Source organism: Ornithodoros turicata, chromosome 1 (genome assembly GCF_037126465.1).
Source record: "Ornithodoros turicata isolate Travis chromosome 1, ASM3712646v1, whole genome shotgun sequence".
Lineage (NCBI taxonomy): Eukaryota > Metazoa > Arthropoda > Arachnida > Ixodida > Argasidae > Ornithodoros > Ornithodoros turicata.
Genome location: NC_088201.1, coordinates 196,891,427 through 196,916,782, shown reverse-complemented (window position 1 = coordinate 196,916,782; position 25,356 = coordinate 196,891,427). Strand labels below are relative to the sequence as shown.

General features: G+C 48.1%; 1 protein-coding gene and 1 long non-coding RNA gene across 3 annotated transcripts in view; one reads left to right on the top strand and one right to left on the bottom strand.

Moving 5' to 3' along the window:
• Window positions 1–25,356, bottom strand: part of LOC135374845 (uncharacterized) — a 62,654-nt gene that overhangs the window by 10,885 nt on the left and 26,413 nt on the right. The gene's annotated exons all lie outside the window — the stretch shown is intronic.
• LOC135374824 (uncharacterized) overlaps window positions 1–25,356 on the top strand; it is a 42,518-nt gene that overhangs the window by 8,159 nt on the left and 9,003 nt on the right. For both annotated transcript variants that reach the window (XM_064607760.1, XM_064607768.1), the window contains exon 2: window positions 2,639–2,748. In XM_064607760.1, coding sequence (XP_064463830.1) covers window positions 2,639–2,748 — 110 coding nt within the window. The remainder of the gene's footprint in view (window positions 1–2,638; window positions 2,749–25,356) is intronic.

The window sequence follows — 25,356 nt, the reverse complement described above, 5'->3', positions numbered from 1 at the left end:
TTTGGACCCGTCCCATCTCTAATTTTGATACCGCGGGCTCCGTCGTTCATATCGCACGAGAGCTCGCGCGTTTCCGCAAGGCTCTCAAGCATGGCCAAGATTCTAACTGGGACACCAGTCAGGGCGCGGGTATAATCATTATGGTTTGGCATTCCTGGACAAATAAAATGAGTTTTTCTGTAGTACCTTCTTGCTTGAAGCAACTGATTTAGTAATTTCAAATATTCTCCCCGACTTTTTAACTCGTCTCGGTATAATTTCTGTGAGAGACCGTCGACCAGTTTTGTCTATGTGCCGCTGTAGAAGTGCAGATTGCACACTCTTTGCATCTGCTATCTTTTTCACAGTCAGATCGGCTCTGTTGGTCCGGGCCAGCAATCCCCAACGTCCTCTGCTTATCAGCTCAAACATGCGTGTGCCATTGCTTCTTATAGCTCAGGGTATCCTAAAGAAACGGTATTTTGCGCTCACATTCTTCTCAAACATGCTACTGCGGTGTGGGCAGCCGAATGTCGCGCGCAGGCCCATCTTAAAAAGAAAAGAAAACGCCGGTAGTGGTGGTGGTGCTTGTGGTGGTGCTTGTGCTGGTGAAAGGGTGAAAACGCCGGACCAGACAAGTCTCTGCAGCGCACGCTGCACCAGCGTAACCCATCATGCGGGGAGAGCTCCTCCACAGTGCAGTGCGACACGACGTGCTTGAACGCGCCTTATACAGGCCTCCACAGCTCCCCGCATTAGCGGCAGTAGAAAAATAAAATCACGTCACAGTCACGTGGTATTACATCGTCAGGCATCATGACGGATGCCCATTGGCCAAAGGAGGATGCGCGCTCCGGGATTGGTTGATAAAGTTTCGAAGTATCTGACAGCTCACTTTTCGCGGGCAGTCTGCCAGGCGGGCAGCTCCAAGCAAGGTCGCTGCGTCTCCGCGGCTCGCCGATGTCGCTTGACTACAACGACCAAAGAGGAAGTGTACGGGCGGGTTTGTTCGTGAGCTATAGTGACTCTTGCCATGTACTGATCCCCGATAAAGTGTCAACCTACGGACATTCTTGCCGGGTCGGAACTGGAATGCTTGGTGAGCTGACGCCTGAGGAACACTTTCGAGCGCTCTCGCATTTTCAAATACAGTGACTAAGAAGAGAGTGTTCGTAACGACAAAAGTATTTCCCGTGACTGTGTGACCTACGGTGCATCGCCAGAATGAGAAGAAGATGCTCATCTGTGAAACGCACGCACTCGTGGACTTCGCTCACCTCCAGAAGTAGACTGTATGTGTGCTTTGCAAGTTCGAACTTGGTTTGTTTGCTGTCTATTCAAGGAACGAAACGTCCTGTACGCACGGTGAATATATGAGTCAAACATTTGAGTTTATACGTTGCATCAATAAATATGTATTTAGTCTATCAAAAATGTCTTGGAATAACGGGCGCCAGGTATGAAAACCAGTAGAAGTCAATGGCAGCCAGGGCCGGCCGAAAGCCGAGCCAAACTGAGAGGTTGCTGATTGGTTGGCTGCTAGGCATCACGACGCATTTTCGTTGGTCGTATGTCCAGTGTTGCCTGAATTATCTCAAACTATGGGCTCTATGGGGAGCTGTGGGCGCCTGCCTTATATTGCAAAAAGAGCATCCGTTTCCTACAATAGGCCACCCTCCCACACTGTAAGAAAAAAGGAGTGATTTTACTCATTTTATGGACTAAATGCATTGCCAAAAACATAGTTCCTTTCGTTAGTATATGCACGGGAGTAAATGAATGTCACAGAGTGGAGACTACATTTCATGCCTTGTTCTAAGAGTCCCAGGTATATGCATGAAAATATGCTTTGAATAAAACTGTCAACCGTGATATACGGAGTGATATAAAATCTTGCGGCATACATACATAATTTCCGAAGAAAGAAGCGCTAACCATCTATTACCCTGTGCGAATGGAAAATTGCTATGTTGGCTGAGTTATACAACCCTATTCCATTAAATTGACCAAGAGCACATATTTACGTAGACTGTTGCATTCGGAAGACCATTCGCGAAGTTGAGTGACAATTTACACTCCTGGGGAGTAAATGTCGGGGTGAGGGGACTAAAACGTGAAGTAATTGCAGTTTAAGGGACCACAAGCTGCAATTACTCCCGATTTTACTAATTTTTTTCTTAGAGTGCAGCCGTTCTTCAAGGAGAACTCAGATCACTTAGGGAATCTCTTCATGGACCCTTCAGGAAGGATTGCAAGGATTATAATGGGTGTTGGAGATTGGATAGCGTTTACGATAACGTTTTCGTAAATAGGCAATTTTATTTCATCGGAAAAATTCTATAAAACCGATAAGATAACAGAAGTTACAAAATCCCAGCTTAGTCATGTGATGTCACTCTCTCCAAAGAAATAGGGTGATTTGCGTGTCACTTTGTCAGAGCTGATATCGTGAACACCTTCCGTTGTACTGAAACTCCCTAAAAGGATACGCCAAGCACACGACTCATTTGAAGTGGCGGACATCGGGTTGCTGTTGTTTGGTTTTCGTGTGTTACATTTGGTGTGTCATTGGTGTCCCGTTCACTTGCTTCCCTGAATGACCGAGCGATATGTGGAGCACTTATTGAACCTAATCATCCATATTTTTACACAATTCCAGACGATACCTACAAGGAGCGACCAATCAACATCTTTTTCGCTGCCGATCACTTCTTTCGCGAAATGACAGGTGACGAGCTCCAGAAATACGCCGAAAGCTTGCTGGCCGGGGTGAGTGCACGCACGACAAGACGCAAATACCGTGAACGAAGCGCATGCCTAACAATTTTTGCGGCATTGATGTGTTTACCACATAATCCAGTATTTACCCAGTGGCCTTGGCTGCGAGCAACCAACCCCACGTTAAGGTGGCATTGCGGAGCAAATCTTGTGCTTTCAGGATTTTATTCCATTGATGTCCATCATGGAGGTAAGAAACTAAGGAGATGCCCTAAGCGCCTCCACCAATGCAAGCGAGCGTGCTGTGACCCGCGCATGGCATTGTGGTTAGTTGCCCACACACGTAAAACATGGCGTCCTCCATGTCCGCGGCGTATCTTACCTGAATACAGAGACTAGCTGCGGCCGAATAACCTGTTTCCGCTTTCATAACATCTTTGGAGTTAGAAGTTATCACACCCGTTGAAACACAAGATAGATCATCTCAGTGTGGAAGCAATGGATCACTAAATCGTTAGAAGACGTACGTACGTCATCGTGACATTGCCTGGCTTCTCTTCTGGTTTGCTCAACTTTTGCTGTGATTTATCACGCGGCAAATGTTGACACAACCCATAGCCTTCAAAGTATTGTGCGAATGGACTCCTTGAAGGTAAGACGTTTGCTGAAGATGGGGTTTGCTAAACTTCCAAGCCTCCGCGCAGACCGCCATAACGCCGAAACGTGTGGGGATCACGTGACCGGGCAACTAGATGGGCGTGGTATTGCCAGGAGCGACCGCTAGAGGGGTCCCACGGCCCTCCGATCTTATAGCCCTCTCCTTAGTTTCTTACCTCCATGATGTCCATGTATCTAAGTCTGTACTCTTCGAACATTTCGCTCCTTTATGTCATACGGAAGTATCTAGAATTTAAAACTGTGTCATTACGTTAGCGTTGCGGTGACAAACATTGATTTTTTTTTCTGGACGGGCTACTTACTTCTGGGTTCCTAGAAAGCTTGTAGAAATTTAGAAAAGGCGACACAGTGTTCAAATGTCATCAATGTGGACATCCGCAACAATTCATGATTTTTAAATACACTTCAGAAGTCGACAACAGAAGCTCTTTCTCGGCAAAATGCGATAGGAGAGGGATTCTATGCGGGGCACTTCAGTGTAGCTGCGTTCCTAGCATCAACAAAGAACGTGACAAAAAGATTGCGAAATCCCTACGGATGCAAGGAAGAGTAAGGCGACAAGAGTCGTTGAACAACCATGAAAATGCGAGGATAATTCTAAGTTGCAGAATTGTGCCAAATTGTGCGGGACTGTCTTTGCAGGTTTGTGCCAAATGTAGCAGCAGAACTACAGTGAGTTACTGCGTAATGCTAGAGCGGATAACGCCAAGTGGGATTTGGCGACAAGAAAAAAAAAATCAATGGACGACTACGATGGTCGGTAATGCTCGATGGGAGCCCAGCTGTTGAGGTTCAGATATACCATTGTTTTATTTTTTCCGCACTTTAGTACTTTCTTCAGGTAGCACTCCTACCTGAGTTCTTCATGGCCATGATGGTCATGAGCGTGTTTCATTGCGCTTATTCGTCTTTTCTGCCAAATCAATGACGCACAGCGGTTAAACAGCGGACTAGCTGATTCAGGTGCACATGGCCGACCCCGCCTTTACATGCGGATAAGTTACCGCTTTTCACGTGGGTCGCCGAGTTACACCTGTATATTGCCGTTCAAATTATGAATGAAGGAAACACCGCAGAGACAACGACCACCAAACTAGACAAAACGATTTTTGTTCAGTTTTGTGCCACAATGCGAATCTGCACACCGAAGGCAAAGCCAATTTCTCTTTCCGCATTTTCTTCTTTCCACACATGGAATGCCGCCGACATTGACGCATCATCGGAACAAATTGACTGAACGACTCAAAATCGGGAAACGAGTTATGTGTTTGTGTGGCAGAACTATTGGATGGGTCCTGCTTACGTATCTGATGAACTTATTTTTCCTCAAGCACACTCAAGGGCTGTGCAGCTCGCGTCAGGAAGCGAAGCAACAACAACTTTACCTTAACATGCCCCATTGGTGGTGGTGATGAGGGGAATGACATAATGAGTATTTTCACAGTAAGGATCGAAGTCCAGTTGTGTCCAGAGAGGTCAAAATAGCTGTGCGAGCAGACTGTTGGTGGGTGGGCAAAACAGAACAAGTTTGTTTCAAACTTGAGTAGCCATTGTAGCAGAAAAAAGTAGTAGTAGAAAACGTAGTCGTGTAAGAAAGCGCAAGTTCTAGCGCGAAAACGTATACCAAGTCCGTTTTGTAACTGTGCATTTGAATCAGCGCGTCAAGTTACTTGAGAAAGAATGCAGAAAGAAGAGAGTAAGGACAAGGGGATGAAACTCGCGCGTTCCTTCGCGGAATAAAGTGAGGCGCTGGGAGCTTTTCGCATCATGAAACGTCATGAAACGTCAGAACTTTTATATTGAGGCGCGACTTCTCAACCCTCACCAACCCATTGGTTCCCTCGGTATGCGAGTGCTGACTGATCGGTTTGAAAGTATGAACTTTCCGTGGCGCGCGCAAGCGGGTGACGCCGTGTCGGCGGTGCCGGAGCAGCTCGGCGTAAAGAAATATGGTGGGTGCAGCAGGGACGCAAGCAAAGCATTTATGCCGGTGCTGCTTTGGATTGTTTTTAGTGTCCTTCCCTTAGCATGTTGTCGGTACTGACTCTGAAAAACTCGGACCCTCATGGATACTTCTGCAAATCAGATATAGATAGATTCCACTGATAGATAAGTGGAAGACAGGTCTGCTTGGTGCGACAAGGATTCAAGGACCAATACTGCGTTTTCCCTCTACCTACTCGATGACAGGTAGGTCAGTTCATATTCCATTCTGACACTTATCATATAGCGTACACCACACCTGTGGCATATACGCAGCATTTCGGCCGATAGAATTTTTGGTTTCCACGTTTCTGGTTCCTATTCTGATCTTTCTTGCTCAGGTATAAGCACTCAACTCATATCTGCCTCCGAAAAGCGTCTGCATGGAGAAGCCACTCTGAGGTGTTGGAGCATCTTTATCTTTTGACATACGATTTGAACCAGTTCTTTTGTTTGTCTGTTTTGTTTAATTCCGTGTTAGCGCCGCGAAGCAACTGTGGCTATGAGCGACGTACAGACGTGGACAGATGAAGAGAGGAGCAGGAAGGAATGGGGGACAGCGGGGTTAGTATGCGTCCTGGGCCGACTTCAGGGGGAACTGTGCCGACATTCGTCTGGAAAGTCTTCGGAAAACCCAGGGAAAACCTCAGACAACACAGCCGGATTCAAACCCGTGTCGCCTCCCAGTCTCGGCGTGGAAAGCGATCATCCTAACCACTATGCCACGGGAGCTGCTCATGTTCCTTTGTGAAGGGTCAACCACACCCCTACACAAGCAGCAAGGGGATATGGACATGTTCTCTGTCATGCTGGATCTGTTAACGTGTGTGCCTGTACAGTCAGATACTGTTGTTCTACTGTGAAATCTTCCACGTGGGACATCAGCTATCAGTGACTGCAAAGTTCCTTCGGCACATCACTCGAACTTGAGAAACAATGTTCACGTCAGGTTCGTGTTTAGCGCAGCTACGGCAGACAGCATATTTCTGATTTGGAAATAACTATTCAGGAAAATAAAGCGCTTTGTGTAACAGGAACAGCCAACGCTTCTGCGTTTTGATTTCGATTTCACTCGAACGCGAATGAAAATCCACAACTACCTAGGACCGCCAAAGCGGGGGAGAGGGAGGGAGAAGATGAGAAAGGGCAAGACGTCGCCAGCGTCACACGTCAGCCAGGGAGACAAAAAAAAAGAACAAAACAAAGCAGAGCAAAAAAGCTACTGAACCGTCGTCCAGCGATTGGCTCGACGCTACACTGTTAAAAAAGACCGTAAATTTACGGAACGGCGCCCACGGAACCAGAGCTTCTCTTTTTCATTGCTGCTCCAATTCCGTAGCGGCGCATGAACCGTTGCTATCCCGTCGTCTTTTCCAGGAATGAGTAGAGCAATATCGCTGAAAATGAAATATTTTGTTCAGACCACGTCACGGTTATACTAGCAGAAATATGGAAGACGATACATGTCTTCAGCGAAGCACATATTTACAGTTTTTAAACGATCCAACAGTGATATCGCGATATTCGGGCGTAACTTTTTGCTCGGATGAATGTGGCAGGCTCAAGGACGCCGGCGTCTCGCACGTCAGCAAGTGCGCAGCGCGGAGCAATACAGCATTGTCACCTGAGCCGCTAACTGGAAGCCCGCGAAATTCTTTCCTCGTAGACGCATGAGACGCTCCGTGAAGTTTTAAGTGTTTGGAAGTGCATCTAGTGTTTGGTCTTTGGCCGACTGTACCCCCCGCAAAGCAAAGGTGAGTTGAAACTCTGTTTCGTTGTTCCACTGCTATACCAGGTCAAATAAGCACCACTTGTAAGCATGGTTGAAAAAATTGTTTCGTTGCAGACGCGTTTCAGCAACGGTGTGCAACAGCAAGAGAGCAGTGTCTGTGTGTGTCACTGTGTGTGGATCATAAGTAGAAACGTAAAGAGTTGCCTAACGTTCAGTCGTTCAGGGGGAGGCTACTGAAATAATTTGTGTTTTGCTGTGATCTCGCACTAAAAGATGATAAATGTTGTGACTCTATTTTCCCCCTTGGAACTGGAGTAAACAGAATTCCTCTGTTGTGGAAGGTTCACCTGAAGGTGTCCCAATCTCCAAATTGGATATCATTCCGATATGGCCTGTTATACTTTCCATTGAAATCTGTTGCATTTGCACTATAGGAAGGCCTCCCGTCTGCAAAATTGCAATCCTCTACAGTTTACAATTCATCAAAGATGTCACATTTCACAGTCTTTCCAGACAAATGTACCTTTCACTAGTCAAAGCGGCGTCAAAATTTTCACCAGTAACAGTTTCCTGCTCGCACAGCTGAAGGCTGTACATAAATGGATCCCTTTTTTGCACTCTCTTGGTAGGTGATATACGGGTGCACTTTGTTCCTGCAGAAATTTTCATCTCGTCGAGCTCTTTTCGACCATCTGCTATCAGATGAAGATTTTGCAAGTGGTGTTCCTTGCACCATAGAGGGACGTAATGCTGCTTCTAAGAACTATAGAACCAATTCCTCCAGGTGTCATCCTGACGAAATGCCAACACATTCAACACAAAAAGTATTGTCTCAAAAGTTCTTCTCTCTGACTTCTTGCAGCCAGCAGTGTGGACAGTGAGGAAGCACATATTGCACGCTGAAAACGTCACCTCATCACAGATGCATCGTGCTCTGTGAGTTGACAACCCCTTCTTGTGTGCTTCGACAGTCACTATTCATGGGACTCAACATTCAACAGGACACTATCTTGTGGTCTCCAGAGACGAGTACAACCTGTGCTTTGGGAAACTGTTACACATCTTTGTGGAAACTGGCCCGGAGGTGATGCCAATTTTTCTTTTTCGCATGACGCCATCAAGCTTCCTACTAGACCTCAGGCTATACCATCTTGAATCTCAGGTACAAGTGAATATTGTTGTGTGTGACCCTCAGAATTAATGGACAGTCATCCATATTCAGCTTATGAAGTAATAAACTCTATTGTTGTCTCCCTCAGGATATCACTGCTCAACCATGATTATGGAGGTATATATAGTCTGTTTAACCAAATTTTTGCAAAATATATACGATACTTCTGGTTTCGCTTACTAAGTTCTAGTTTTCTGACACAGAAAGTTCCATATGAGAGGTACATATATTTCCCTATGCGTGCTACAGTGATTGCTATATATGTGTGTGGTTTTCAGAGCTTGCTCAATGCTGCTGCTTTTTCTCTTTCTTTTTTTACTAGACGTTTCTGAAGATCAGGAGTAGAGATCACAAAACGAAAAACTTGGTGTCAGTAACATGTCTTCAGGAGCGAAACAGAGTTGCTGTGGGTCAGCGAATTTGTCAGGAAGGCGACATACAGGTATGGCACTTTTGTTATAACGTTTATAATGCTCGTATGAGCTTCAATTGCATTGTTGTTCTAAAAATCTTTGTAACACCAGTTATTTGTTTCTAGGTGCATTTAATGGATGAGCTATCACTTCGCTGTATGGTTGCTGGTGCTGAGAAATGCCTCGATGACATTTTCATTGTTAAAAATGGACTATGGAAATAAGGTATAGTGCATACATCTCCAGATGCCACTTTGCCCTCTTGCTTGGGGCTTTAAGTGCCATTTTTTGTTTTGCTTTCCTGTTTAGATCAGTCAACATGTGTGAGTGCACCTTCACCAATCCCACAAATGCCTCTGCTCTCACGAATTTATTACCCTTGGGAGAGCCTCAGCAAGACAGTACTTGATGCATTGGAAGCAGACAATGTTCTGCTTCCCTCTCAACGACAGGAAGTGGCACACATGGCAGCGTCATGGCCCTGCATATCCATTGAAGGTGGGAGGCACTCCTGATATTTATTCACAGGTATATTTGCTGTTTGCATAGCTTACCTGGATAGAGTACAGCAGATATAAAAAAAATGTTGTGACATGCATTGAAATGTTGTAGGAGAGCATATCACATACTGGTAAAATATAGCATTTTGAAACTCACGTGATGTAGTAGAGTAACAAAAAACTGGTTTGGAAGTTTAGATATTGCTCTAGCTTAGATTATCCGCGGGCCTGTCTCGCAAGAACCCTCCTTATATTATACACATATTTACTCGGCTGGTACGATACATACTGCAGTAAATACAGCAGGCGATGTAACACATACGTATAGCAGAGGCCATATCAACTGCTAACCTTTCAGAGACATTCATATGCTTCGCATATGGTGGTGTCTCTGGCATGCTGAACTATGCTCATAAGCATGTTTCACGGATGAAAAAAAATCCTATCTATGTGCTCAGAAATTTGTTGTGCCACTTGCAGTGGTGGACGTGTAGTGTTCTTCATAAACTTATTTGGAATAGTTGGTAGAGAAATGGAGTGTTTGTCCTGATCATTACACCATGTGAAACTAAGAATATTTCATGCAATTATTTGAATACTCATAAGGAAATTTTATTAATTGGTTGTGATTTTGGGCACCTGGTTGGTATCATTGAGAACGAAGGGAGCCAGCAGGCATAAAAAAATCAAGAGGGCTACATACATAAATGCGTGAGGCAGTGAGGGCAGCAGATGAATATAGCAAGAAGTGGGAACATGTAAGTTGTAAATGCTTCCTACGAGCATATTACATTTCTTTATTCATCAAATAATTTAATTTGTTGTGGAAGTATTATGACTAAGGAGGCTAGTAATACTTTCTTTTCTTTTCAGCTCATGTGATACATAGCGGTCAAATGTTCCACCACCAAAGTCATGCACAAGTTATTTGTAGTCTTTCCAGTAATTTCAAAAATAAAGGGTTATTATTGAAAAGCTATCCTCTCTGGACACACAAAACATGAGAATTGAACAATTAACAATGAAACAAAATCTCTGGACATCTCGCATTGATCATAAGGACTGTAAAGGAAAACAACAGGAAACCAGTTAGCATCATGGTCGACAGCATTTATCCCTGTTTTAAAGCGGAATCATCGTTTCATTACTGCACAGGGCCCCGTCATTATAATTAGTGAATTGCTGCCGTAATGAAGAGGCACATCACGAGTACAGTTTCCTATACTTACTGATATATAGCAGTACCTTGCCCAAACGGCACTTCGGTGATGATGTACTATTTACTGAGTGGTAGCCGTTGGCAGTTCACAACAGACTCAACACCGTTTTTCTCAGTTACGGGTGCATTCCTGTACATTCGCCGTCTACCATCAGAGCCGTAACGGAAGACTATGGGGACTTGGCTGGCATCAACGGATAGCAGCATTCGTTCCCGTTTTGAAACGGAATATTTTCTTACAGTGTAGAGGTCACGTGAGTATATCCCAACAATACAATTATACTACACGTTCACCCCCCTCCCAGGCAGAAATCAGGACTGGTTCCCGAATGGTCCCCAAGTGGTTCCATTTGCAGTTGAATGGTCCCAGATGGGTCCCCAAGTGGTATTAATGGTCCCACTCTGGCTTTAAGCGGGTTCCATTCTGGTCCCAGATGGGTCCCCAAGTGGCGTTAGTGGTCCCATTCTGGCTTTAACCGGGTTCCATTCTGGGCCCAGATGGGTCCCAAAGTGGTGCAGTGTTCCCACTCTGGCTTTAAGCGGGTTCCATTCTGGGCCCAGATGGGTGCCAAAGTGGTGTGTGGTTCCCACTCTGGCTTTAAGTGGGTTCCATTCTGGGCCCAGAAGGGTGCAAAGTGGTGTGTGGTTCCCACTCTGGCTTTAAGCGGGTTCCATTTTGGGCTCAGATGGTTCCAGCACTTCCAGCTGGAGCCTCACAGGTACCATTTTGTTCCCAGAATGGTCACTTGAGACTCCAAGTTGGGCAGCTTCCAAGCTTTCCCCTTTGAGATTTCATCTTGTCCACACTTGCCATATATCCTTCTGGTTTTGTTAGATCTATTACTCTGATCTATTTTAGCACATGCATGATCTCTTTTTATTGCTGTTTATCCAGGTGCGTGCGTCTGCGATCAAATATATGCTGTATCCCTGTAACTCCAATTCGAGCACATATTCTCATCTGAAGGTGCATATCATAACATATAAAGTACCAGACAAAGGTAAAAAATACATCTCAACAACAACAAAAATTAAGCTAAATAACTAGAAGAAAGACAACGAAAAAAAGGTAACTGCAGAGGCTGATGCAATGTGAAGACGCTACGGCGGCTACAAATTCAAACTTCAAACGGCGAGAGCCGAGAGAGAGAGGAGAGGGCGAGAGTGGCAGGTGGCATGGCAGTTGGTGCTTGAACGCGTCGCAACAAGTTGGTTTGGTCTTCAGGATGGTGTAGCATATCGTCAGCAGCGACAATGAGGAAGATAGCGCTGAGCGCGCGACCTTGAGCAACTTAAGCAATCGTGTCCAATAAACCAGTTGTTGTTGTCACTCGGGCCGTTCACTTCATCCCTCTCGGGCTCCTACATATTTGGTGACCCGGAACACCCGCCGATGTTCGGCACGAGCCCGCCTTCTGATCAGCCTTCCGCTACCCTTCCACCTCCTGGTATGGCCAGCTCTTCCTCTGTACCACCCGTGGCACACGTCGCCGTGCGGCTTCCCCCTTTCTGGACCTTCAACCCGAAGATCTGGTTTTTGCAAGCCGAAGCACAATTTCAGCTGGCAGGTATTACAACTCAGGCGACGCAGTACCGACACATTGTCGCTGTTCTGCCTCCAGACATCGCCTTGGAGGTAGGCGACGTTCTATCCAGCCCACAGGCTGACAGCCCCTACGACCAGCTCAAAGACGCTATTCTCCAACGTACGACGGCGTCTGAGCGCAAGCGGCTGCAACAACTGCTCACAGCCGAGGAGTTAGGCGATCGGCGGCCTTCCCAGCTACTGAGGGCCATGCAAGCTCTGATTGGTGACCGTGCAGCAACGTTCGACGATTCGCTGCTACGCGAACTCTTCATGCAACGCTTGCCGCCGCAAGTTCAAATGATTTTGACCACAGCTTCAAGCCTTTCCCTTTCCGAGCTCGCACAGCACGCTGACAAAATCATGGAGGTCACGGGCCCTTCCGTCGCAGCTGTTTCTGCCCTTTCTCAGCAGGCTCCCTCCGCGCCTCTCTCTTCATTTTCGAGTCAGCAGCAAATCGAGGAGCTTCGCGCCGAAGTGCGAAACCTCTCCAGTATGGTTTCTGCCCTGTCTCGCCGCGCTCCCAGACGAAGACCCCAACGGCCACGTTCCTCTAGCCGCTCACGTCGCCGCAGTGCCTCACCAGTCCGCGACAATTCCAACAGCTCTGGATTCTGCTGGTATCATGAGACCTTTGGCGATGCGGCTCGCAAGTGCCTGAAGCCTTGCGCATGGCCGGAAAACGCGGCCGGGCAACGCTGATGGCGACCTCCGTTGCTCCACAGTTAACAGAAAGTCGCCTCTTCTACGTCCAAGACCGGCAATCCAGGATACGTTTCCTCGTCGATACGGGAGCTGACGTCAGCGTTTTGCCAGCCTCCCCTGCTGACCGTTTTCGGAAACCCCTGTTTCACCTGCTGGCAGTCAATCACACTGGCATACCGGTCTACCAACAGAAGTCCCTTTCGCTAAATCGGGGCCTCCGGCGATCCTTTCGCTGGGTTTTCCTTGTGGCAGCAGTTAAGGACGCCATTCTTGGGGCAGACTTCCTGCATCACTTTCGACTGACTGTGGACGTTTCTCGCCGCCTCATCCGCGACTCTACCACGTCTCTCGCCGTTGCAGCGATACCTGCTTCTCCTCGTTTGCCGCTGTTTGGCTCGGCTTTAGCCCACCTAACGTCTCCCTTCACCGAGCTGCTTGACCAATTCCCCTCCCTCACGCGCTCTCCGGACTGGACGCGACCCGTGCAGCACGACGTGGTCCAATATATTCAAACCACGGGACCGCCTGTTTCAGCGAAGACACGGCCGTTGCCTCCGGAGAAGCTGTGCATCGCCAAGCAGGAATTCGAGCATATGCTCTCAATCGGCATCGCTCGCCCTTCTTCGAGTAGTTGGTCTTCAGCGCTCCACATGGTCCCCAAGAAGACAGGCGACTGGAGACCATGTGGCGACTACCGCGCACTCAACCTAGCTACTGTGCCAGACCGATATCCTCTGCCCAGACTCCACGACTTTGCCGCAAATCTGCACGGGAAGAAGTTCTTTTCCAAGATAGATCTAATGAAGGCATATCACCAAATTCCCGTTGCATCAGAAGACATCCCTAAGACGGCTATCACCACCCCATTTGGTCTTTTTGAATTTCATCGTATGCCATTTGGATTGCGGAACGCCGCTCAAACGTTTCAAAGATTTATCGACAGCGTCCTTCGCGGCCTTCATTTTACCTTTGCGTACATCGACGACATCTTGGTTGCCAGCTCGTCTCTGGAAGAGCATCTCGCGCACTTGCGTCTCGTTTTCACCCGTCTGGCAGACCACGGTATTGTCATGAACATACAGAAATGCGAGTTCGGGCAATCGTCGCTGGAATTCCTCGGCCACATGGTCTCGAGTGACGGCATCGCGCCTCTTCCCGCCAAGGTCGAAGCGATCGTGAAATACCCGGAGCCCCAATCTTTCCGCCAGCTCAGACGTTTCCTCGGGCTCATCAATTTTTATAGACGTTTTATTCCGCACTGCGCCCACACACTACGCCCGCTGGAAGAACTCCTCCGCGGCGCCCACCACGGTGCGCGTACTCTGACGTGGACCGAACCAGCCCGCCAGGCTTTCCAGGGTATCAAGGCCAGTCTTTCTCACGCGACACTCCTTCACCACCCTCAGCACGAAGCCCCAACAGTCCTAATGGTCGACGCCTCAGGAGTTGCAGTCGGCGCTGTTCTCCAGCAGAAAATCGATGACGTCTGGTGCCCCATAGCGTTTTTCTCGAAGGCCCTCAAACCGGCAGAGGTCAAGTACAGCACCTTCGGAAGAGAGCTCCTGGCAGCGTACCTGGCCGTACGCCATTTTCGTTTCTTTCTCGAAGGCAGGAAGTTCACTCTCTTAACCGACCACAAGCCCCTGACTTTTGCCTTTCGATCTGCAAGCACCCGCTACTCCCCGCGGGAAACGCGCCATCTAGCTTTCCTTTCGGAGTTCTGCCCCAACATCGTGCATGTGAAGGGCTCAGACAATAGTCCCGCTGACGCACTCAGCCGCATCGACGCCATACACGGCACGACTTGTTCCTCCGAGGACATTGCTCGAGAGCAGCAAGCGGACGCCGAGCTCCAAAGCCTCCGGCAGTCTTCCTCCTCTCTATGCCTTGAAGATTTCGAAATTCCCGGTTCCTCCCTCCGTATCACGTGCGACACATCTACAGGCCGACAACGACCATTCGTGCCCTTGTCACTCAGAAGAACTGTCTTCGAGTCGCTGCACCGCCTCTCGCACCCAGGAATTCGCGCCTCACAGAAGCTCGTTGCTGAGCGTTTCGTATGGCCCAAAATGCACGCGGACATACGAGCCTGGGTTGCTTCCTGTCCTGCTTGCCAGACCACCAAAGTCTTTCGCCACACCACAGCTCCTGTAGGACGTTTCGCCCCTCCCGACGCACGTTTCGACGTGGTGCACTTGGACATTGTCGGGCCACTGCCACCTTGTCAAGGGTTTCGCTACCTACTGACGGCGGTTGACCGCTTCACGAGATGGCCTGAAGCCATACCAATGCCTGACGCCTCAGCGCGAACGGTTGCTTCCACCTTCCTTTCATCGTGGATCTCTCGGTTTGGTGTCCCATCTAAAATAGTCACCGACAGAGGCCGCCAGTTCGAAGCGCACCTTTTCGCCGCCTTCGCGACGCTCTTGGGAACATCTCGCAGCCGCACAACCGCCTATCACCCTGCTTGCAACGCCCTTGTAGAACGGTTACACAGGCAGCTCAAGGCAGCCATCATGGCTCACGCAGACCCTACCAACTGGGTTGACATCGTTCCCATCGTACTCCTCGGAATCCGTTCTGCCGTCAAGCAAGACCTCTCGTGCAGCAGTGCTGAGCTTGTATTTGGCACCACGCTTCGACTCCCGAGCGAATTCTTCCATCCGTCAGCTCAGCCCTCCACAGCCGCACCAGAATACATTGATCGCCTCCGCCATACCTTCGCTCAGATTCGTCCGACGGATACCCGCGTACCCTCCAACCGCCCGCATCACGTTCCCCACGAATTGACCACGGCGTCTCACGTGTACCTTCGAACGGATGCCACCCGGAAGTCCCTTCATCCTCCATATTCTGGTCCGCACCTCGTCTTGTCCCGTTCACCCAAGCATTTCACCATCTCGGTAAACGGCCGAAAGGACACAGTCAGCATTGACCGCCTGAAGCCCGCCCACGACGACAACGACCGCCTCGCCGCTGCTGTCTTTCCCTTGACGACGCCTTCTCCGCCGAAGACCAAACACGTCCGTTGGTCGGATCTCTCTTCGCCGTCTCTGGAGGGGGGGCTATGTAGCATATCGTTAGCAGCGACAATGAGGAAGATAGCGCTGAGCGCGCGACCTTGAGCAACTTAAGCAATCGTGTCCAATAAACCAGTTGTTGTTGTCACTCGGGCCGTTCACTTCATCCCTCTCGGGCTCCTACAATGGTGTATCTCCTGTGCAGTATTTACGTGTGTTTTAGTGGGCTTTGTAAGACAATGCGATGACAATGGTTCCTATGCAACACATTGTCGATTTCCCGGAAGAGTTTTGACGCCAAGAAGACGTAATCGGCGTAGGGGCAAAACGCACTGTGAAACGCCAATCGGACTGCACGTCGCGAATGTTTGCAGGTATGAGTGATTACCGTGATGTTTTGATTACTATTAAATAGATGTTTCATTTTAGAAACTTAGGAGGAACTTGAAGAGATACAGGATAAGAAAATTCCGAACGTACGGTGAAGAGGAAGGGGGTGTCGCGACCCGCATGGAAAACAGGAGTTAATAATTTAATAATTGGGTGTTTACGTCGCGAGACAACTGAGATCATGAGCGACGCCACAGCGGTCGGTCTGTGGATTGCTTGAAAACAGGAGTGTCATGTGTCATCTTCTCTAAGAAAATACAAGATGTGAGGTGGCCAACGAACGAAAGCTCCCTGTATTCCGTGAGTGCATCGCACAGTCAGGCATATGCTTTGTCAAGACACAGTGAGTGATCAGACTTATACTACGTAGTATGAACATGTAGAGATGTATTGATTATTTCTTTCTGCTCAGTGTATGCTTTTAGCAGAATAAACGGTATTTACTTGAGCAATATCTGCATTTCTACGCATTATTTTCAGTCATGCATTCAGTGGCCCCAGCTGCTAAGTGGCCGGATCCCGGACCACTGGATCAATTCCACTGGTTCCAGTTCAAGTGGGACCATCGTGAAGCTGGTTCCACTTTCAACTGGTCCCAGTCACTAAGTGGGACACACTCAAAGTGGGACCTGTCCAATAAACCACTTTAAAGTGGTCCCACTCCAGAGTGGTCCCATTCTGAAGTGGTTTAACGAACTGGTCCCCCATGGGACCACTTGGCAAGTGGGACCAGAGTGGGACCATTACTAGGGTGGGACCAGAGTGGGACCATTACCAGAGTGGGACCAGTTCGTTAAACCATTTTGAAATGGTCCCATTCCAGATTTCTGCCTGGGCTGGTAAGGACATGGGCTTGTTGGTAGGACATGATAAGAGAAGAAGTGCAGTGTTGGAACCCCTGCAGTGGTTTGCTGTTTGTCGTCATTCTATTCTAGTCCTCTGCACCGACGGAATTCAGAATGATCGGTGGTGACTCGTAATCAGTCTCATTCAAATGTACACTGCATATAGGTATGGGTTGAGTGCCAGGTTGAACATCCTCACGTTGAATAAAGGCAAACGACCTACTATTTGCTGGCTTATTTGCCGGACCTGATGCATGCAACAGCCGCGTGTATTTCTTTTTCTTTTTCATTTGCGCAGCCTTAAACTCCACACGGCGTCACTGTAGGCCTTCTCAATGAAGCACACACTTGTGTAACACACGTGCACGGACAATTATACAGGCTCTGTCTCGACTTAATGGAACGAACACGAACGAACCGAAAAGAGCAGAACAGAACAGCGCCACATATGAGACGCCAACGGCGACGTACGTGTGGTACGTACTTCCTACTCGTAGACGCACGCAATGATCATAAAAGAACCACCATAATGTGCCATCGGTAAACAGATACCATTTTCTAAACGTGTGTTTTCCTGTTTGATATCCCAGAACGAATAGCAGTGAACAAGTGTAGGACGTCGTCCCGTCTAGAGCAGACAAATTGTTTCGCAGCGAAGGAGGCGCATCGCCGGTGTGACGTCATAGGACTGGAGGAGTGGCCTGGAGATGGAGCCCGGAAACCCGCCGTGTTTTTACAGTTAAATCGCGTCGTAATGAAACCTTTTTTAGATATTTTTCGTGTATGCTTTTCACGGGTCATTTCACGAAATACGAGCGGTTTTTAGACAGCATGAATAGCCTGTTCATGCTCCTTTCACGTTTCCGAAAAACATGTGCACCAGTGACACAGTGTCGCAACGCTACCGCAACGCTACCCTGTAAATTCTATACTACATTGGTACACGCGCTACACACTTAGAAGATCTGACAAGAGAAAAAAGTACCTGACGAAATGCAGACTACTGCAACAAAGCTTCTATCCATAAACAGTAGTTTCAGTGTTTTTATCTTTATATCACTGATGTTAACTGCACCTGACGAAGTATCGATATTCTTTGGAAGCTCTTACCTGTAAGAGAGCAGCACCACATCTGTCGCGTGCTGGCGTGTCTCTGAAATTAATGCACCGCAGCAGGACGCCCCCTTGATATTTCGGCCTCGCGACCGGTAAACGTGAAATTAAGCTTCACGAAGTGTGGTTGATCAAACACGCCGGAATTTCGCAAATAATACGCGCCAACTATACCGTTCTCTCTCGTAGAAGGCTGAATGCTTGCGCCTGTTGGTACACAGTATTGGAGAAAGGTAACCACCGCTAACCGGTTCACTTTGGACGACTCGGTTACAGCAGCCAGAAGCGTGTGAGCGAAGTTCCAAAATCGTTGACCTTCAACACATCGAGAATCAACATTGCAATTCAGAAATCTAGAAATTGAAACCAAGAGACAACCTGGATACGACCGCCATGTTGGAGTTTAGATGCGCCATCCATGGAAAACGCGAATATAGACAGAAGCTGCATACAGCGCGTGGCTAATTCGAGTGCTCTTTTACCACCATCCTGCTTCACTTTATCCTCACCCTCTCTTCGCTTTCATCCTCGCGCCCTCTTCACTCTCGCTGTGCGCTCTCCCGCTGCTTTCCTCCTCACGCCCTCACTACCTCCATCCTTCGCTTCGCTCCTCATTCGCTCATTGCAATGCAACGTCCCGGCGTTTAAAAACATATTTGGCATGAAGGTTCTAATATCATCATAACCTGAAAGCATGTGTAGAGGAGGTGTTGTTCCTCTACATGAGTCCCGACCGGCGATGATGGTATGCCACGGAGAGGCGATGACGGTGGCCTCTCTCCATGGCCGCGCCGGTGGAACTGAAGCCGGCACTCCAGGCGCGTGGCCATCTTCGTTGTTGTCCACGGCCCGCTACAGTGCTCGCTCCTCAGACGCGGAACGGCGACAAAGTAGTACGATGACCCACGTCAACAGCGGAGGAAGAGAGGAGGAGCGACCGTGGATGACGTGCACTATTCGATGTGTTCGTGGCACGGCACAACACCCGTTGGCAGACACTGTCGATGAGCAGGGCAGATGAGGGTGATATCGTTGGGCGTCAGAGTCGAGCGTGAGAGTCGTGGCCAGGGGTGCCGCAACCGGCACGGGGGCGAGAGCTCGTAGGGTCGATCCGAGGAATAGCGAGGCTGCGTTAGCCGTGTCGGCTGCCGAGACGCCGGCTGAAAACGTGCCGTGGCGTCGGCTGCCACGACTGGCGTAACCGGCAGGCGAGCACGTTGCTCTGGTGTCGCGGCCGGCAGGGGATAAGCGTCGAGATGCATGAAATGAAGCGGTGAGTCGTGAGTGTGCCGGATGCCGTGGATAGCAGGTCGGTCCCTGGAAGCCCTGAAGCCATGGTCGATTGACGGATGCGATGATCAGTGAGCGGTCGGGTCGTTGCGGATCGGTCGGTCGGGTCGGTAGCGGATCGGAAGCGTGGACGGAAGCAGGACGGGAGCGGTCGGCGTTTTGATCGAGAGGCGAGCAGCGGTCGTGATGTCGTCGTAATGAGCCGACTAATGGCGGTGGCTTCCAGGGAGAGCGTGCCGTGGTAGTGCTAGTCGATGGTGTCGTCAGAAATTTGGGATGGTGAAGGGCCGAATTGCTCCGAACTTCAGGGTCATCATTCGGATCACCAATTGCAGAGGAGGCGTTGTTTCTCTACTTGAGTCCCGACCGGCGACGATGGTATGCCACAGAGAGGCGATGACGGTGGCCTATCTCCATGGCCGCGCCGGTGGAACTGAAGCCGGTGCTCCAGGCGCGTGGCCGTCTTCGTTGTTGTCCACGGCCCGCTACACATGTATAGCTCCCCCCCCCCCCCTTCAGGCTGTTCTAGGTAGTCCGCTGTGATAGGTAGTTCATGTGGAAAGTTGGGCGAGGTGGTACAGGTTGGGACAAAAATTTACCGAATACGCGAGCGGCGTACTTTTTCTTCGGTGCGGCACCCTAGCGGCTGCCGGAAGCGGGTGAGTTCACTGTTTCGGAGGGATGGAAGGGTGCGCCTTTAGCGACAGCCCCTGTAGCTACAGAGTCCCTGTAGAGGGGACATGTTTCGAAAGCGGTGAAAAGTACAGCACGCTGTGACACAGCGAATAGGGCTTGATGTTATCTAGTGACATGAGCACTTCCCTTGCCTATTGGTACTGCGCAAATAAATTCCGTGAGGGGTCCATCACGTGGATGACACCACTTTTGCCGGTTTGTGAATGAACAGCTGATGAGAAAGCCGCATAATAGCCCCAAAATAAAACACAGAATATTCTAAATGTGACATGACATTCATGTGACAAGAAATATTATCTTTTACACGTGCGGCTATTCTGCAGGAGAACCTGCGAAGGGGATGAGACCAAAACAAATTATGTAAAAATCAGGCAAGATCAATCTTGCAAGAAAATCCACGCTGCGAAGATAGTCGGAGGGCATTTTTTTCACCCTCGCTTGTTGGGAGAGCTTTTTTTCGAGGACCATAACTTCGCGCAGCATTTTTCTGCAGGACCAATTTCTCCGGGACTGTTTCAACCCGAACAATCCGGGCCCCGATAATCAGCCGTAACCGCTCAGGCAGTTATCTCGCGTTACGGAATAATGAATGTACCGACTGCAGTTCTAGAATCAGAATTTAATAAACTTGGCTAATTCCGAGAATTTGACAAAATAACAAACCAGAGCGTGTTGTGGATTTCAAGATCGAGCCGTGATTTTAAACCACGCGTGAGTCGCGTGAATCATTTTAGCCGTAACTTTGCCCGGAGACAAAAGTTTTTCTGTGCCATTTCGACATAGTCAGCAATAATTGCTCTCCGCTGGGACACACGGGTGATGACAGTGTTTCAAATTCATCCGAAAAATTACTTTCTTGCACGTGTTAAAGTACCAGCCGGACATCGAGAACACTGCGCTTGCCATCTCCTTTTTTGCTTCTAAAACGACGGCCTTCAGACGATTATTTGTAGCATACTGTCCAGATTTTCTGACAATGACTCTGGTCCAGGAAACCGGTTCGCCCCCGTCTACGGGAGGATAGCGACTTAGTTCCCAGAACTCTGGTGGCCCATGTGGGTCAAAGTGAAATAGGAAGACGGTTTTAGCGCCACTCTTCTCCAGAGGTTTGTGCACATGTCGTGGTCGTGCCGAGACGAAAGCAGGCTATCACGGAACGCGCTGGAGTAACCTTGGGCATTGCAATATGGATGAGGGTCCACCTGATTGCAGTAAGTATTTGGTTTTTGACTGTTACCAGCACTGATTACATTTCATTGTGAACTATAGGGCTGTGATACGTGATTGTTGCTTTCTACAGGCCCGTTTACTCGTATTCATCGTGATGGCGGTAACCAATACCTCACAGATGGCTTCACCTTTCCACGAGGTTAGTTAAAGCCTTTTATGGAATATTTCACGCTTTGCAGTGTTTGGGGGTCAATGCATTGCACCAGCTCGTGTCACAGTGCATGGCCAACTGACAAACTACGACGGCAAATGCAAATATAATGCTGATACAGTTTCATGGTTTGACAGTAGAGAACTGATTATCCACGTTTCAAACCCTTATGCAGGGCTTGTTACACCCCCGGTTCATGGGCACTACAATGAACAACAGCACAGTCCCACGTTAAGGATGTGGAAATTATTTTCGAGTGATTGCGGAGGCCATTGCTCTGGTACGTAAAAATTCCTTGTCACTTCCTGTGATTTTGTCGTAGTCCCATTGGTTCGCTCCATCCATCCGCTTTTTCTACTTTCTCACTCTGTTTTGGGCAGCAAGACTTCAGCTATCTCAACATAACAAGAATCATTCATTCATAAAAACTTTTTATAATAATGCCACCTTTCTTAATCATTTCGAGATTGCACTAAAGTTGTCCCTGTTTAATCCTAGTTGCCAGCCAGCCTTGCTCACCGCCTAAACAACTGGGATATTCACCGTGCGCAGCAGCAATGCCCGCACAAGGTAGGGTCAATTTTAGAAAATGAGGGGTAGACAATGTACTACCCCATTTACTATTCGCGTGTGATAATCGACTCCTGCTGGCCATATAGTACAACGACGGCAACTTCACATCACCGGTATGCTAACTCTCACGCTAGTTGTTCCACTACGTACCACGAATCTCGAAGGCAATGCAGGTCACACAGTTTCAACTACTATTGAAGCTCAAGTATCAGTTGCAGGTATGCGTCAGTCAGAGATTATAATTTATGCTCCTTGTTGTCTTGCAAAACGTTTACATGCTTTAAGTTATCAGACGCTATACAGCGAGATACACGTACATGTTGCGTAATCGTCGATTAATAGTTTTCGGCAAGTACGAAACAAATGCAACCTGTGACCTGTGCAATGATAGTTAACATAGTGCCTGACCTTCCCCATTTGTCTTCCAGGCCCGCAGTCCGAAGTACAAGCCATTTGGTCAACTCCTGGGACTGTTGCAGCTCAACTTGATTAGGGACCAGCCCTTTCCAAAATCATATATGAAATCTTGCTTATGTGAGTTACTGAAGAAGCTACAGGCGCTGTAATCCAATAAAATATGCTGCGCAACAAACGCCTATGCTTCTGTTACTTCACGTTTGCATGTATACAATCGGCAATGCATGTTCACTGCACGGGTATACAGAAAACCGGAAAAACTAAGTAACCTATAATTATGGCATAATCGTACCCTATATATTCAGGATACCCCTCGTACCTGATATCTAGCGAACCTTATAAACAGAGTACCTCATAAGAGGCGTACCTGATATTCTGCGTACCTGATACAACGCGTACCTGATATTTCACATACCTTCTAAGACATGTACCTGATATTTCGCGTACCTCATGGGACGTGTACCTGATATTCGCTGTACCTTTTAAACTACGTACCTGATAAAAGGGATACCTTATATATATAGTACTTTCTGAATTGTGAACCTTATAGCTGATGTACCTTATAAAATCTCCCTCCTATTGCCCAAGCTAAACGGCTTATGGGACAATGCAGCGCGTACCGTATAAACTATAGGGTACATTTTTGCAGAAATGTACCTTATTAACCGGGATTTTAGAAGGTACAGAGTTTAGAGTGAAGCAACAGAGGCATATTCAAGCCTGGGAAGAACATAGGACTTGTAAAGTTTAACGAAGACAGCAGGAGTCTGAAACTCCTTGCATGTATATGACAGGAGGCCCAGCGTGCGAAGAGCGGAAGAACGAACCGCTGTGACATGTTCATGGAATAGCAGCTTGGCATCAAAAATAACTCCTAAACCTCGGATACTGTCACATGACATATTTCAATGTCGGAGAAGTATCGAAACACATAGATATTTGTCTTGCGTGTGAACGAGACAACCTTCGTCTTTGCGCTGTTAGTTTTGAGACCGTTAGCAGTCCACCATGACAGTATATTGGATACATCTGCCTGTAGCTGTAAGCAGTCGGAAACCGAAGAGATCGCTTTCATTAATTTGAAATCATCCGCATACTGAAGTAGAGCAGAATGTTTGAGGCAGGATGACATATCATTCACAAAAATATTAAAAAGCAGGGGACCTAGGTTGGATCCCTGAGGGTCCCCAGATGTGGGAACATATGCATCAGAGTACGTGCCCGAGACAAAAACAGAACAAGAACGCTGACTTAAGTATGACTCGAAGAATGCAACAACCGGGTCAGAAACACCGGATGTACGTAAGCTTATCTAGTAGGAGGCCGTGACTCATTAAATCAAAAGCTTTTGAAACATAGAAGTAGACAACATCAATCTGACTGCGGGCACTGACGACAGGGGCAACGGAAGAAATGAATGATACCAAATTTGTTACCGTAGATCTGCCCAGGGATTTCCCTACACCCCCCCCCCAGGGGGGGTGTACACGCTCCCTGCATTTTTGCAACCCCCCCCCCCCTGAAATTTCTCAAGTGACCCCAACCAGCTGGCCACCAACACGTTCTGGTAGTGAGTCCGGCGCAACGAATTACATCCTGTACTGTCAAACTTGGGCTGTAGGACCACAGACATGCAGATGATCGTACCATGCATTTGTCCAAAATCATTTGAAAGTGACTGTTCAATGCATATATTGCGCGCATATAGGAGCAAAAATGCGTGCGGGCACGCAAACTCAAGGCGTGGGTCATCAAGAACCATTTGCGCCTAACTCAATCAAGCGAGGTATTCTGCTTTTTTCGTCTACGGTTTTCACCGTTGATTGCTAGGTATTCATTGAACTTCGTGAGACAAGGCGCTAGTCTTTTTTCTTTGTCGGTCGCGTAATTATGCATCTTAATGTTGAAATGCCGTTCATAATGAATCTGTATTCTAATGTACTGTTTTCTAACATAATAACATGTACAAATAAAATGGGAAAACTGTCCAGATATGTCAGCATTGTGCCACGATTATTTCCGTGTCTAAGACAAATTCCGCAAGTGGAACCTTCACCAAGCATACCCCCCCCCCTTGAAAGCTGGGCACCCCCCCCCCCCCCCCCAGCAGTGAATTTCTGGGGAAATAACTGGATCTGCCTGTCATGAAGCCATGTTGAGAGTCAACGAGCTTGCGTTTGAAAAACGACGACAAGTGCGTATATATGACGTGCTCAAACGCCTTAGAAGGCGCGCAGAGAATACTGATCGGTCTGTAGTTGGTCGCAATGTGCCAATGTGCCGGTCTCGTGACTTGTGAACAGGAATCACAACGGATGACTTCCAGTGACTAGGGAAATTGTAAATAAACGATAGTACAGGTGTAACAACATCAGAGTAAGCTTTCAGAAAAATAACTGGAATTCCATCAGGGCCAGGTGTTGTTGTGGGTTTCAACCTGCGGATCGCGTCGCTTACATCACTCTCAGTAATAACAAATGTACGCAAATCATCGGTGTACGGTGCGGTCTTGAAATCAGCGGAAGCAGTAGTGTTACTGGTACCGTCGTACACCGAACTAAACTGCGCAGCAAACATCTTTGCAACGGTTGGGGGTCAGAGTACAGAGCGTGACCGTCATTGAGAGAAGGCGACATGACTGGACCGCGTTTCTGAAGTTTGTGCCATTTCCAGAAGTTTCGAGGATTATCATTTACATTCGCTTCGACGGTGCTCAAGTGCAACCTGCGGTCGTACACAACGGCTTTTTGAAAACGTGCGCGAAAAATAACAAGTTGTTCGTAGTCAGCCGCGTTCCCATGTTTTTTATACCTACTGTGAAAATACTTTTTCTTACTGAAATAGCGACGCGATTCAGGGGAAAACCAGTGTGGATACCTTGAACGACGAGGTGCATACTGCGTACCTGAACTGAATTTTATTTCTAGGTGCATACCTCCAGTGCTTCA